The sequence below is a fragment of the Panthera pardus genome, unplaced genomic scaffold (genome assembly GCF_024362965.1).
Source record: "Panthera pardus isolate Hobbes unplaced genomic scaffold, ASM2436296v1 HiC_scaffold_18, whole genome shotgun sequence".
Classification (NCBI taxonomy): domain Eukaryota; kingdom Metazoa; phylum Chordata; class Mammalia; order Carnivora; family Felidae; genus Panthera; species Panthera pardus.
This window is the reverse complement of record NW_026526743.1, coordinates 17,660,686-17,675,627: the sequence shown is the minus strand read 5'-3', so window position 1 is coordinate 17,675,627 and position 14,942 is coordinate 17,660,686. Positions and strand designations below refer to the sequence as shown.

At 51.2% G+C, this 14,942-nt stretch overlaps 3 protein-coding genes across 4 annotated transcripts; 2 read left to right on the top strand and 1 right to left on the bottom strand.

Moving 5' to 3' along the window:
• The first annotated feature begins 1,788 nt into the window (after window positions 1–1,788).
• OVOL3 (ovo like zinc finger 3) lies at window positions 1,789–3,890 on the top strand. Its single transcript, XM_019423263.2, has 4 exons — window positions 1,789–2,086; window positions 2,163–2,227; window positions 2,969–3,170; window positions 3,627–3,890. The coding sequence occupies exons 1-4, from the start codon at window positions 1,993–1,995 to the stop codon at window positions 3,854–3,856; spliced, it is 591 nt and encodes a 196-aa protein (XP_019278808.1). The 5' UTR covers window positions 1,789–1,992; the 3' UTR covers window positions 3,857–3,890.
• On the bottom strand, window positions 3,884–5,427 carry POLR2I (RNA polymerase II subunit I). The gene is made up of 6 exons (XM_019423242.2): window positions 5,050–5,427; window positions 4,917–4,971; window positions 4,516–4,589; window positions 4,353–4,427; window positions 4,199–4,250; window positions 3,884–3,985 (listed from the first exon to the last, which is right to left on the bottom strand). The coding sequence occupies exons 1-6, from the start codon at window positions 5,106–5,108 to the stop codon at window positions 3,923–3,925; spliced, it is 378 nt and encodes a 125-aa protein (XP_019278787.1). The 5' UTR covers window positions 5,109–5,427; the 3' UTR covers window positions 3,884–3,922.
• Window positions 5,428–5,684: 257 nt separating this feature from the next.
• TBCB (tubulin folding cofactor B) lies at window positions 5,685–14,405 on the top strand. Of its 2 annotated transcripts, none has more exons than XM_019423221.2 (6): window positions 5,685–5,885; window positions 6,363–6,506; window positions 9,872–9,968; window positions 10,641–10,832; window positions 13,895–13,967; window positions 14,134–14,405. In XM_019423221.2, the coding sequence occupies exons 1-6, from the start codon at window positions 5,772–5,774 to the stop codon at window positions 14,246–14,248; spliced, it is 735 nt and encodes a 244-aa protein (XP_019278766.1). In that variant the 5' UTR covers window positions 5,685–5,771; the 3' UTR covers window positions 14,249–14,405. The 2 variants fall into 2 exon arrangements, with proteins under 2 accessions (XP_019278766.1, XP_019278767.1); XM_019423222.2 differs by lacking the exon at window positions 5,685–5,885 and adding an exon at window positions 5,987–6,094.
• The last annotated feature ends 537 nt before the right edge of the window (window positions 14,406–14,942 follow it).

The following is a 14,942-nucleotide window of genomic DNA, read 5'->3' as shown; positions in this document are numbered from 1 at the left end:
ACAGGAACCAGTTGCCCTGAAACATGCTGTTGGGCACGGAGAACTGGGCACCTGAAAGAGACAAAATGGCTCCACCTAACCATTTGCCAGCTCATTCTTCAGTGCAACTTGCACCCTGTACTCCACGCTGGACAGATCCCAGATACTGGGCTGCCAGACCTGTGCCGGACACACCAGTCATGGCTGCACGAAATCCAACAATTGTGAGATGGAGACACTGAAAATTCCGTTTTACAGATGGGCTGACTGAGACTCCGATGCTTGCCTAACCACCTCTCAAGACTTCCTAACAACCACCCTGTTTATATGCTGCATGCTAAGCATTCTCCCCACATGATCTACATAGGCCTCTGACACAAACCAGCCAAGGGAGACACATTAGTTCTATCTTCCAGATGAAGACACCGAGGCTCAGCAAGAAGTGACTTGTCTGGGTCTTGCTGAGGTAAAGTGGAAAAACTCTGCCTCCCTTGCTGCCCCAAATGAATGAGCAGGACTGACTCTCAGGGAATGTGAAGAAATGAAATAATGCTCCTCTCACCACCAAGCCTTTATATAGACTGTTCCCTCTGCCTGGAACACCCTCCCTTTTACCTGAAACCTTATCTTCCTTCAGGGCTCACACCCAGACAGTCATCTCTGAACCTTTAAGCTGGATCGGGAGCCTCTTCTGGGCTCCCATGAGCTCCCTGAGTTTTCTCTATTACAGTTTGGATCACTTTGCCTGTGCATTCCCCATCATAGCCTTGGTCATTCTGGGTTGTCACTGGTGGGTCTGTCTCCTTCACGGACTAAGTTATGTGCTCATTTTTAACATTGAGCTAGACCTGGCCTATAGCTGGAGTTCAGGAAATTGCTGAGTGGATAAATGAGAGAAAGTAACTGCACAGAGAATATTCAAAATCCTTAACCAGTGGTTAAGGGGTCAGATGATGATCAGTCTAGAACACAGACAAGACAGAGTGTTAGGGTGGGGTTCTGGGAGCCCCTGGCTGTGTCACGTGACCCCCTTTGGTTCCTGGACTGTGGGAGAGTGGGGGAGTGGTGTCCCAGGCAATCACTAGGAGCTGGACTATTAACACACCAATATTTTAATTTTTTTTTTTTAACATTTATTTATTCTCGAGACAGAGAGAGAGCATGAACAGGGGAGGGGCAGAGAGAGAGGGAGACACAGAATCGGAAGCAGGCTCCAGGCTCTGAGCCATCAGCCCAGAGCCTGACTCGAGGCTCGAACTCACGGACCGCGAGATCGTGACCTGAGCCGAAGTCGGACGCTCAACCGACTGAGCCACCCAGGCGCCCCAACACACCAATATTTTAAAATCTGCTACATCTGAACAGTGTTTCTGGCTGAACGTCAGTTCTTGGCATCTAATAATTAGAGGTGGAGCTTCCTGCTGGAAGATACACAGCCCGTGTCCTCACTTTGTCCTTACCTACTGGACCCTGCTGTTCCTCCACCCTCTGGAGCAAGCAATCACAGCCACCACCCCCCTCTCCTGCTTCTCAGACAGCTGCTGTGATTTGAATAACCAAGCAGGTTGTTGGATGTCCGGTGGTGACTGATTTGCCTGGCAAACAGACCCCTCAGGTCCTTGGCCCAGCTGCTACTTTGAGAAGACAGCCTTCCTGGAGTCTCTTTTTCTTTTCCCCACATGCAGCAGCTAGCTAGGCTCTAATCTTGCCCTTGCTTGACCTTCTGGGGGGGGGGGGGGGTCCCAGCACTTGGCTGCCCCTGGTGGCTGGAGAGTGCCCTCAGGAACCTGGTGTAGGAGAAGGGGGAGGAATGGTAGGTCCCATCTGAGGCAGAGGTAACTGGAGCCAGCTAAGTCCCTGGGCTTGTCACAAAATTTGCATGGAGAGAATGCAGGTCCTCTGTGGCTCCCCCTTCCCTTCCCTCTTCCCTCCTAGTCATCCTGGGGCTGAGGTGTGACCACAGGTGGAGGAGGCAGTCGTGCGTGGAGTGCCATCTCACCATTCCGGGAGGTGATGCCCCGTGTCTTCCTGGTCAGGAGTCGGCGTCCACAGCCATCCAACTGGGGCCACTTGCCTGACCAGCTCCGGGGAGATGCCTATGTCCCAGGTGGGCCCCTCACTGGGCCTGGAGGCGAGGGGCAGGTAAGACACAAAGCATCACCGTGTCTGGCTTCTCTCCTCAGACTGCAGCAACCAGCGGGGCCCATCAGCACACCAGTCTTCTGGCCTTGGGGACTCTTGGGCAGCGGTGAGTCTGCAGCTGGACCACAAGACCCTGCTTCGTTTCATCCCTACCCACTCTCAGCCTGCCTCTCACTCCCTTGAGCCCATTTGCTCATGCCCCCTCCACCCCCCCAGCCTCAGGACCTTTCCACCTGTTGTTCTCACTGCTGGAAATGCCTTTGCTTTCTTGGTAGAGATGTTAGGCTTCATCCCAGGCACCCTTTCCCTAAGCTGGGCAGCCACATTTCCTATCCCCAGAGATCTCTCTGTCCAGTGGGAGCAGAACAAGATTCAAGCCAAGTGGATGGTGATTTCCTTTATGTCAGGATCAGACAAGGTGACAGGAGCAAGGATGGGGGAAGACTAGGAACTCTCAGAAGGGATATTCAGCTGTGCATGCCCTGGAAGTAGGAAAACTCTAGCCAGAAGATAAAGGTGACAGATTATTTCAGTATTTATTGAAAGCCAGGAACTGTTTTAGGCAATTGCTATTTAGCAAGAATAAGACAAAAATTCCTTCCTGGAGCTTATAATCTGTTGGGGGCTTGACAAGAAAACTAGAAAAAGGTCATGTTGGGAGATGTATAAATGGAGAAATAAAGCAAGGTAAAGGCAATGGGGGGTCAGGGAAGGCCTCGGAGACAGGGTGGCATTTGCACACACGAATAGCAGGCAGTCTCTGACCTTCCCAGACCTCCTTGGTTCCTGGTTCTAGTTTTTCCATTTGCTCCAGCCAGGGGGTCTAACTCCCATGTCCCTCCCACAGCCTATGCAGGGCAGTCTGGCCTCCACTCCCAGGGGCCCTGGGACACTTGGCTGCCCACTCTGCCCCAAGGCCTTCCCTTTGCAGCGCATGCTGACACGGCACCTCAAGTGCCACAGCCCTGCACGCCGCCACGTGTGCCGCTGCTGTGGCAAGGGCTTTCACGATGCCTTCGACCTCAAGCGCCACATGAGGACTCACACTGGTGAGGAATGGCAGGGACAGAGAAGGGCAGCTGGGTCCCGGGAGGGTCTGGGATGAAATGGAGAGAGGTGCCCAGGATATGGAGTTTCCAGTGTTTGTGTATATGGGGTGGAGACTCAGCCATCAGGAGACTGATCCCAGTCGGGTGGGTGTACGGTGACGCGAGGGTAGAGGCGTGAACGACGAGGACAGTAATGGATACATGGATCTAGATTGAAGGTGCAAGGTAAAGCCTCCTCCTTCGCCCCTGGGGAAGGAATATCCTGATGAGGAGGGTGGGAACACAGGTATCTGGTCCTGTTTGTAGCAGGTGGAGGTAGAAGATGGTGGGACAGACCGAGGAGTCCGGACAACTTGGAGTAGGAATGGGGGAATGCTCATGGAGGTTAAGGTGGGGAGACTTTAGCTTGGAGGCCATTGTCCTGTCTGTCCTCTCCCCCTCTGCCCACCTGTGCAGGGATCCGGCCATTCCGCTGTGGAGCTTGCGGGAAAGCATTTACTCAGCGCTGCTCACTTGAAGCTCATCTTGCTAAGGTGCACGGGCAGCCAGCCAGCTACGCTTATCGTGAGCGCCGGGAGAAGCTGCATGTGTGTGAGGACTGTGGCTTCACATGCTCGCGGCCTGACACCTATGTGCAGCATCGTGCCCTGCACTGTGTTGAGACTGTGCACCCACACAACACATGAGAGGCAAATAAATGCAGGAAATGCACGCACAGAACACAGTATTTATTACACGTGGGAAAGGATGATTCACTCGGTCCAGCGGTGGCCACAGTGTGGGGCCGTGCACACATAGTACAAGCGCATGGCGTCCTGGCAGAAAGGTTGCCCGGTTAGGAAGGGTACAACATGGAACCACCATCCAGCAGAGCCTCACCCCAAGATAACAGGCAAAGGGGCTTTCCCCATTGGTAATGGTCCAGCTCAGTATGCCAGGAAGGGCAGGGTCCCCCCAAATGTTGGTATCCCCACCCCCGGTAAGGACCAAGCCTGGGATACCCAGAAAGCCTTCCTCCTGCCACTCACCTCGGCACGGGCACTATGTGACTGGAAGAACACCGCCTCCTTGTGGCCACACCTGAGAGGGCAGTCAGCCACTCAGCCTACCATCCCCTTCCCTCCTCCCTTCACCCAGGGAGGACGAGCCACTCTCCATCCCCAATATGAACGGCGCGCTCACTTTTGGCACGGGTGGTCCTCGGTCCGCGGCAACGTGGGGTCCTGGGACACGTCAGCGATGATCTGGGTCAGTTCGCTGAGGGAACAGAGAGCGAATAATTATGCCCAGACCAGGTCTCTCAAGCCAACAACCCCTTCCCCAGGCTCTGAGTCCTGCCACTCACTCCACTTCGTGCGTGATTTTGTTGACGTAGATGCAGCTGTTGTCGGCTTCCTGCTGGTAATCACAATTCCGGCACTACGAAAGGGCAAGGGTTGCGGGAAAGGGGTTGCGGGAAAGGGCTTACGGGGAGGTCTCGGAAGGGATTGGAAGGGAAGGCTGGGTCTTCCCCAGAGGGAATTACTATAGCATGGAGTTTCGAAGCTGGAATAATGGGGTATACCGCGAATCACCTCGGGGATGGACAAGACAGTGGGGGTTAACTCGTGGGACAGTCAGGAGGCAAGACCAAAACACGTAAGGGGCGTAAAAAGAAGTAAGGGTCATGTGGAGTAAGATGGGGCCACGCTGGGAACAGGTGGATCCCTCTGGAAAGACCCCGGCGCTCCGTGGGCTCGTGCTCACCGCGTAGAGCAGAATGCGGTTCTCCTTGTCCTCCTTGGGGTAAAGCATGTTGTTACTGTGGGGAGGGAGGAGACAGAGGTCAGTCCTGGGGGCACTACTTGCCCCCCTTACACACTCGCAGCCCCGGCCTCACCATTCCTGGCAGAATCGAATACCCACGAAACCCGGCTCATAGGTCCCGTCCGGTTCCATAGCTACGCACCGCCCGCCAAGCCTTCCGCGCTTGCTCCACCGCGCGACCGGTCGCGGGAAGGATCAAGCCTAGTTGCTTCGCCAAGAGAGGGGCGGAGCTGCGAACATGCTCTGGTTTCCAGCTGCTTTGTGCTTGTCTCTGTGCTCCGAGGTTCGATTAATAACTTGCTTCAGTTTTTTGATATTCTGCAGTAACTGCTTCCAATTTCTGGGCCTTACTTCCCCAGTTTGTAGAACAGTATGGTACGAGAGCCAGGAATACGATGCTTCACGTAATTTGCAAAGCGCCGACCATAAATGAAGCCACGGCTCTTTGCAGGCTGAAGGCCAGTGCACATGCGCGGATGGGGTACCTCCTGCCAGTCCTTCCCCTGGGCTTCACCCTTCTCCCGCCTGGGCCGTTTCCCGGGCTGCTATTGGAAGAACTGCGCACATGGAAGACCTCTCAGGATTGGCTGGGGCTACCCAAGAACACGGGAGATCCCTCTTCCTGGCGTGGAAAAGAGACGGCGGCGATTGGCGGACCCTGCTTGGGGGAGAGCATGGATTGGCTAGGTCGTGAGCAGGGGGAGGGGCTGATATCCCAGAAGCGGCGGCGGCGGCGGCTGCGGAGCCGGTGTGAGGCGACTAACCTGGCTGCGGACCCCGGCAGGAAGCGGCGAGATGGAGGTGACGGGCTTGTCGGCGCCCACAGTGACCGTTTTCATCAGCAGCTCTCTCAACAGCTTCCGTTCTGAGAAGCGGTACAGTCGCAGCCTCACCATAGCTGAGTTCAAGGTGTGGCCGTGGGGGCGGGGCCCGGGGGCGGGGCAAGGAAGAAATGGAGGGGCTTTCCGAACGCGGGGAGGGGCCAGAGATAAACAGAGGTTGGACAGATTGGGGACGGGACCCGGCTGGGTGGGCCCAGAGGGAGTCTGAGTATTCAGAAATTGGGGACGATGCCAGGAAAATCAGAGGTTGCATAGGGCATGACCAAAGATAACCAGGTGTGTCCTAAATTGTGTCTTAGAGGAGCAAGGATGGGGTAATGGTTATTGTTGCAAGGGGTGGAGCCTCGGGGCTCCTCACTGGTTCAGTTGGTAGAGCCCGCGACTCTTGATCTCGGGTTCGTGAGTTCGAGCCCCGTGTTAGGCTTAGCGTTTACTTAAAAAAAATTTTAATTTGCAAGTACGTACCTTAAAAGGGGGGGGGGGTGGAGCCCCAGGGCAGAGGGTGGGGTCGCTGACAGCCTTTCACCGACTGCTCTCTGCGCAGTGTAAACTAGAGCTGGTGGTGGGCAGTCCTGCTTCTTGCATGGAACTGGAGCTGTATGGAGCTGATGACAAGTTCTACAGCAAGCTGGATCAGGAGGATGCACTGCTGGGCTCCTATCCCGTAGACGACGGCTGCCGCATCCACGTGAGGCCTCCCAGCCATTTATTTATTTGTTGAACAAATACTTGCTGTACGTTGCCCTGTGTGATAACCAAGATAGGCCCTACTTTCATTGAGCCCCCAGTCCTGCATGGAGAGAGACAGAGCCATCACGGGACAGTGACAGCCAGAGTGGTGTGGGCAAAGCCCAGGGGACTGGGGATGCCCAGCGAGGTGCCTGACTCCTGGAAGTATGAGAAGGGGCTTCTTGAAGGAAGGGACGCCTGAGCTGAGACCTGAAGGTTGAGGAAAGGTGACTTAGGGTAAGGGGTGGGAGGGGTATGCCAGGTGGGGGGAACAGTGTACAGAGGTATAGAGTGTGAGGTGGGTCAGGGTGAGTGATGAGACTGGACATGTTGGGAGAAGTTGAGGACCTCTGCATTCATCAACTCACATCATCCTCTCTCCTCCCCTTGTTCCTCAGACATCCCAGCATCCCAGGTGGGTTCCACCTCTGGGCCTTTGCAAGTGGTTCTTTTTTTTATGGCTTCACATGGCTCACTCCTCCCTTCCAGTCTTTACTTAAATGTCACCCTCCAAGTGTGAGGCCTTCATTGACCTCAGTATAAAATTTAAATCTCTTCTCTTTTCCATTTTATTTGATTTTTGTCTTTAGCTCCTAGCACCCTGTGACATACTGTGCATTTCCTCCAGCACCTGGAATAATGCCTAGTACTGAGAAGATGCCCAGTGAATCATTGTCGAATACTGAGCTGAGTCCATAAAATAAGACTTGGAAGATGGTGTAATTAACCCCATTTTGCAGAAGACAAAACAGCTTCAGGATGGAATTTACTTTCCTAAGGATGAACTGTAGTTAGAATTTTCACCTCAGTCTGCATGACTCTGCAAGTCAGTGTGCTCAGAGAACTGGTCCATGACTCTGTGTTATGCCAGGGGCATAGCTGTGAGCCAAGTCTGAAGAGGCCTCTGTTTTAGTTCTGTACAGTGTGTGAGGTAGATGTTAGCTAAATATTCATAGGAACAAATATGAAATGTCAGAGACATGAAGGCCATATAGGAAGAGATCACAGAGCTGGGAGAGCCGGTACTGGGAGGACTTCCTGGAGAGGGTGATGCCTGAGCAGAGTCCTGAAGAATAGGAAGAATTAACTGAAAAAGGGAAAAGAGCACTCCAGCAAAAGAGCACACCATGTGCAAACACTGAGGTGGAAGGGAGCACAGTTAGGTACAGGCACTGAGGAGTGGCCTCTCCTTTGGCAGGAGGAAGTGAGAGCCAGGGGAGGGCTTTGAGCCAGGAGGGTCCTGGTCTGACCCAGGTGCTCACAGGCTCCCTTTGACTGTGTGTGGGAAGACAGGAAGAGTAGGGAGACCAGGGAGGAGGCTGCTTCCACAGTCCAGGTGGTGTGGTAGGTACTGGATCATAGTGGGAACTGGTCAGGGTAGTGCTGGGCCCACAGGACTGAGACTTTGGGCTGACGCAGGCAGCCTCAGCCTCCAGATGCTAGTGGGTCAGGCATAGGATGGCATAGGGCTATCCTCAAACAGGAGGTTTTCACACATGGGTTCAGGTGTAGACAGGCCTCTAACTTCTGAGGTCATTTAAGAAAGGTTTCCCAGGGGCGCCTGGGTGGCTCAGCTGGTTGAGCGTCCGACTTCGGCTCAGGTCATGATCTCGCAGTTTGTGAGTTCGGGCCCCGCGTTGGGCTCTGTGCTGACAGCTCGGAGCCTGCAGCCTGCTTAGAATTCTGTGTCTCCCTCTCTCTCTGTGCCCCTCCCCTGCTCATACTCTGCCTGTCTCTGTCTCTCAAAAATAAGTAAAGGTTTAAAAAAAATTTTTTTTTAAAAGAAAGGTTTCCCAGAAGTGGAGCCTCTAGAGAATTTATTTTACACTATTTTCCTCTTTATGAATATTACCTGTATTTGAAATGCCTGGCTGGCTCGGTCGGTAGAGCATATGATTCTTGATTTCAGGGTTGTAAGTTCAAGCCCCACATTGGGCATAAAGTTTACTTAGAAAAAAATTATATGTTTAACATATATGTGTTGTTTAAAATAATAGTAACCTGAAACTTACAAAATCCTTAATACACAAAGTAGAAATTCATAGTGATCCTGACCAGAGATAAGGGCCATTTCTATTTTGCTATGTTAGGCCAATGGCTCAGGCCAAACTACCTTAGAGTCTTTGCTGACCCCTCTGTTTACCTCACACCCACATCCCATCCAACAGCAAATCCTATGGACTCCACCTACAAAATCTGTCTAGAGTCTACACTCGTCTCCCCCACAACCCCTGCCCTGACCCAGCCTCCATCCTCCCTCTCCTGGACACCACAGCAGCCTGTCCCTGGCCCCGCTCAGTCTGCTACCCACCTGCAGCCAGAGGGAGCCTGTGATGCCCTAAATCAGGTCAGGCCCTCCTGGCCCAGAGCCTCCCCTGGGTAAAATGCCCCATGGCTTTTTCTCATTACTCAAAGCCAGATGCCCCTGGCTTTTACTTATTCTGGGTAAAAGCCAAAGTCTGTAGTGATCTGTTGTGTCTCCACTGTTCCCTGTCTGTCTCCGCTTCAGCCGTGATGGCTTCTATGAAGCCATCCTTCCTGAAAAGGGTTAAGGACATTTCTGCACCCGAGATTTGGTGCCATATGTTCCTTCTTAGCCTTTAGGCCTTGGCTCAGACATCCCCTCCTTTCAGAAGCCTTCTCTGACCACCCTCTCATGCTCCTTAAACCTCTTTGTGGTATTTATCTACATAGGACCTTGTCGTCATCTGGTGTAATGCATGCACGTGTTTGTTTATGGTTGGTGTCCCAGCAGAATGAGCACTCCTTGAGGGCAAGTGTTTATCTGTTTTTGCACTGTGTCCCTAGCACCCAGCACAGAGCCCAGCTGGGTGCTGTGGAAGAGCTTAGCAAGCAATGAGTGAATGAATATAGGGGGTGGTACAGGAAGAGATGCTTCAGAGTCTGGAGGTTGGGGCCAGCTTAGGAGGGTCCCAGAGGCCCAGAGAGGACAGATGTGCTGCCTAAAAGTCTTGTGAGGAAGACCTGAGCTCTGCCCTTCAGTTCCAGTGACTTAGAGATCATCACTGATGGTGGTGGCACCATGTGGGGATTGTCTGGGGGAAGATCCAGCCTCTAAGGAGGGGTGGGGGTGAAGAATGGGAGATGGCCAGTGTGGACACTTGTTCTCATCCCTTCTGCTAGGCTCAGGAGAGGGGAGAAGGTCTGGGTAAAGGTGAGGGTAAAGGAGTAAAGGAATGTGGTTTTTCCGAGACAGAGAGACTTAAATCTAGGGAATACTCCAATGTACAGCCCCCTGCCCCCAGCATCCCAAGCCTCCCAGTCCAGACCTTATCCCCACTGACCTCCCTCCCCTCACTATAGGTCATTGACCACAGTGGTGCCCGCCTTGGGGAGTATGAGGATGTGTCCAAGGTGGAGAAATACCAGATCTCACAAGAAGCCTATGACCAGAGGCAAGGTACAGGCACATAACGATGGATGAGGGCATACGGGGGTCAGAGGGAGTGTGTGCGGGTGGGCAGAGGTTGGGGGGCAGACAGGGACACTGGGAGATGGTCGGTGGTGTGATCAGTGCAGGCACACAGACCTGGGCGAGTAGAGGGCATGGATAAGGTTGGTGTGTGGACAGACGGGGTTTGGGGAACAGCTGTAGGGACACAAGTGTGGGGTATGAATAGGTGCTGGGAGATGTGAGGGAATGTAGGCAGGCAGACGGCCTGAGAGGGAAGTCTGGGAGGGAGGGTTAATGTGGGGGGAGGTAGTGAGTTATCACATGGGGGCATGAGCTGAACAGATCAGAATGTGTAGACACTGGTAAGAATGGTAAGACAAGGAGAGGCTGGGCGGAGGGAATGTAATAACTGAAGGGACATGGGAAGAAGGGGTGATACCATGACTGGAAGCAGGCATCTTCCTTTTAGGTTCTGGATTATGGGGAGGCCCCAGGGGTTCTGGGGAGAAGCCAGGGCTATAGTGGGAGATTTGGGGGCTTGGGCAGTAGCCCTCCAACACTCCGAGCAGAAGAGTTTCTCTCTGAATGTTGGTTCTGTGTGGGTGGAAGGTTATCTCATCAGGCCAGGGGCCACACCAGGAAAACCATGTCTAACCCTGTCCCCCACCCCACTCTCAGACTCCGTCCGCTCCTTCCTGAAGCGCAGCAAGCTAGGCCGATACAATGAAGAGGAGCGGGCACAGCAAGAGGCGGAGGCCACCCAGCGCCTGAACGAGGAGAAGACCCAGGCCAGTGCCATCTCTGTGGGCAGCCGCTGTGAAGTGCGGGCGCCTGGGCAGCCCCCTCGCCGGGGCACCGTCATGTATGTAGGTACGTGGCCCACTGAGGCCTTCTGCCCTGGCCTGGGATGGACAGTGCTGGGGACCCAGCCCTCGAGGAGATCCCAGTGCAGTGGGGGAGACTGACCCAGCAATGACAGTGACAGCCTAGAGTGTTCATGGCAGGGAAGTGGGAAGCAGAGGCAGAACAATGTGGGTTGTGATGGCGGAGGCAGAGGCCAGAGGGATTAGTTCTGAGGTGAAAGCACGGGGCACAGTGTCAGGGCTGAGATGGGGAAGGCACGGGCCAAAGTGATGAGGGCAGGGATGTGGGAAGCTTGGGGGGGCTGTGTGAGCTGAGAGGCAGTACCAGAACCTTCCTCGAGAGTGATCCAGCAGGCTTCCTAGGGGAAGGATTGTCTGAAGGAAAGGGTGAAAAGGGGAAGAGTGTTCCAGCCAGAGGGCATGGTGAGTGCAAAGGGCATGAGCAAGAATAGGCTGGGCCTGTCTGAGGCAGCATGGCTAGTGGGGAGGAAATGAGGTGAGACGTAATAAGTGAGGTCTGGACATGGGCAAGGCCGGACCATGCAGGGCCTTGAAGACAGTGGAGAGCAGTGTGGGGTTTTTTTTTTTTAGAACAGCTTTATTGAGATATAATTCATATACCATAAAACTTATCCCCTTAAAGTACACAATTCATTGGTTTTAAATGTGTTCACAGACTTGTTCAGCCATCATCCCAGAAAGAGACTCCATAACCATTATTAGCCACTCCCCATTTCTGAAACTCCGATGCCCCCCCCCCCCCCCCCCCCAGTCCTAGGCAGATCTTGTCTCTATAGATCTGCCTATTTCGGATGTTTCATATAAATGGAATCATATAATATGTGTAATCCATATAAATGGAATCATGTAAACCATGTAAACCATGTAATCCATGGTCTTTTGTGACTGGCTTGTTTCACTTGGCATAATGTTCTCAAAATTCATCTGTGTTGTAGCATGTATCAATGCTTCACTTCTTTTTATAGTCAAATACTACCACATTGATTGGCTATACCACATCTTACATACTTGTTCTTCAGTGGATGGATGTTTGGGTCCTTTCCACTTTTTGTCTATTATGAAAAATACTGCTGTGGACTTTCTTGTATAAGTTTTTGTGTGGACACATATTTTCATGTTTCTACACAAAGGAGTGGAATTGTTGTTCCCATGGTAACTCTGTTTAACCTTTTGAGGAACTACCACATTGTTTTCCACAGCAGCTACACCATGTGTATTCCCACCAGCAGTGTGTGAGGGCTCCAGTTTCTCAAATCCTCACCAACACTTACTGTTTGTCTTTTTAATTATAGCCATTTTAGTGGCTATGACATGGGACAGCATTATGGGCTTGATTTGCATTTCTTTGATGGCTAATGATATTAACCATATTTCTTTTATTTTGAAAACTGTCCAGATCCTTTGCCCATTTTTTAATTGGGTTGTTTGTTTTTAGTTTGTTTTAATAATATTTATTTATTTTTGAGAGAGAGAGGGAGAGAGAGACAGAATGTGAGTGAGTGAGGAACAGAGAGACAGGGAGACACAGAATCCAAAGCAGGTTCCAGGCTCTGAGCTGTCAGCACAGAGCCCGACGCGGGGCTCAAACTCATGAACCCTGAGTTCATGACCTGAGCCAAAATCAGACGCTTAACCTACTGAGCCACCCAGGCGCCCCAAGGATTGTTTAGTTTTTGTTAAGTTGTGTATTAGTTTTCTGGGGCTGCCATAACAAAGTAACCACACACCGGGTGGCTTAAACAACAAAAATTTATGTCTCTCATTTCTGGAGGCTGAAGTCCCAATATCAAGGCGTTGGGAGGTTTGGTTTCTTCCGAGGCCTCTCTGGTTGGCTTGCAGATGGCTGCCTTCTTGCCGTGGCTTCACATAGTCTTCCCTCTGGGTGCGGGCATATCTCTGGTGTCTCTTTGTGTGTCCAAATGTTTCCTCCTCTTACAAAGACACCAATCAGATCAGATTCACTTAATCTTAATTAACTTAATCACCTTTTTAAAGGCCCAGTCTCCAAATACAGTCACATTCTGAGGTACTGAAGGTTAGGGTGCCAACAGTGAATTTTGGCACAGTTCAGCCCATAAGTTCTAAGAGTTCTTTACGTATTCTACATACAATTCCCTTATCAAATACATGATTTGCAAATATTTTCTCGCATTCTGGGGGTCTGTTGCCTTTTTACTTTTCTTGATAGTGTCCTTTGAAGCATAACATTTTTTAATTTTTTTGAAGTCCAATTTATTTTTTCTTTTGTCGCTCATGCTTTTGGTATTGTATCTAAGAAACCAGTGCCTAATGTAAGGTCACAAAGGTTTACTCCTGTATTTTCTTCTAGGAGTTTTATAGTGTTATGTTTTACATATAGGTCTTAGGCCCATTTTGAGTTAATTGTATGTAATGTGAGATAGGAGTCCAACTTCCTTCTCTTGTGTGTGGATATCTAGTTGTCCCAGAACTACTTGTTGAAAAGCCTATTCTTTCCTCATTGAATAGTCTTGGCACCCTTGTCAAAAATCATTTGTGGGGCACCAGAGTGGTTCAGCCAGTTAAGTGTCTGACTTTTGATTTCGGCTCAGGTCATGATCTCATGATTTGTGAGTTTGATCCCCACATCTGGCTCTGTGCTGACAGTCCAGAGCCTCCTTGGGATTCTCTAACTCCCCTCTCTCTCTGTCCCTACCCCTCTTGTTCTCTAAGTTAAATAAATAACTTAAAAAAAAAAAACTTAAAAAAAAAATAGTTTGTTCATAAGCAGTGTGGATTTTATGCTGAGTGGGATGGGCAGCCTTTGAGGAATTTAGGGCAAGATAGCAGTGCTGTTTACTTTAGATTTTTAGAAAGACTCCTCTGACTGGGGGTATTGAGTAAATAGGGGATCCGGGCTAGAAACAGCAAGACCAGTGAAGGGGGCTACTGTATTAGTTTGGGCAGGAGATGGAGATGGTCCTGGGTGGTAGCAAGGAGTGGTTTTTGCCAGGACAGGTTTTATACTCAGTAGGTAGGCATGCATCTGGAGTGATTCAGAGGTTTTGTTGGAATTTCCTCCCTGGGCAGGACTCACAGATTTCAAGCGTGGCTACTGGATTGGCGTCCGCTATGATGAGCCACTAGGGAAAAACGATGGCAGGTAATGAGTGGTCTGGTTCAGCCATCTGTGTGTGTGTCTGTGCCCGTGTCTGTACATGCATATGTGTGCTTCTAAGTGCATATGGTGAGCCTGTCCATCTTAGCATCTGGGGTGGGAGCCGTGTTGGGGCCCCTCTGACAACTGCCTCCCTCATCATGCCCTGCAGCGTGAATGGGAAACGCTACTTCGAATGCCAGGCCAAGTACGGTGCCTTCGTCAAGCCTTCGGTTGTGACAGTGGGGGACTTTCCCGAGGAAGACTACGGGTTGGATGAGATGTGACACCCAAGGAAAGACATCCCCCTGCTCCAACTAACTCGACTTCTTATTGCCCTTCCCTGTGTGTGCCCATGGCCCTATTTCCTGAGCCCATTTTTATTTTATTCACCTTGTCATTGACTTTTGAGACTCATGCATTAAATTTGCTGGAAACCGGGAAGTGTTGGAGGACTTGATGATAATAGGAGGGATTGGAGGTGGCTGTCTAGGTGAGGGTGAAATAGGAGGTGGGTAAAGTAGAGGTTGGGCAGGATGAAGCTTTATCCCTTAGCTAGTAGCTGGGGGCCCATGAGACTATTTTTCGTCCTAATAAGTTACTGTAATGTTTTGTTGCTATAACAAAGGGGCCCAAAATATAATAGTAGCTTAAACAAGGTAGTTTTGGGTTTTTTTTTTAAATAGGCTCCACACCCATTGAGGTGCTTTAACTCATGACCCTGAGATTAAGACCTGAGCTGAGATCAAGAGTTGGACACTTAACCAACTGAGCCACCCAGGTACTTCTTATTCAAGGTAGTTTATTTCTCCTGTAAAGTCTCATGTAATCACCAGCACTGGTATGGTGATCCTTCTGTGTCAGAGGCCAGTCTCCATCTATATCTCTTGTTGCTGTCCCATCTCCTTCTCATGATTCCCACATCATCTGCTACAGGCACCAGGGAGAGGGGAAGGGGAAGGATACCTCTTGCCTTTAAGG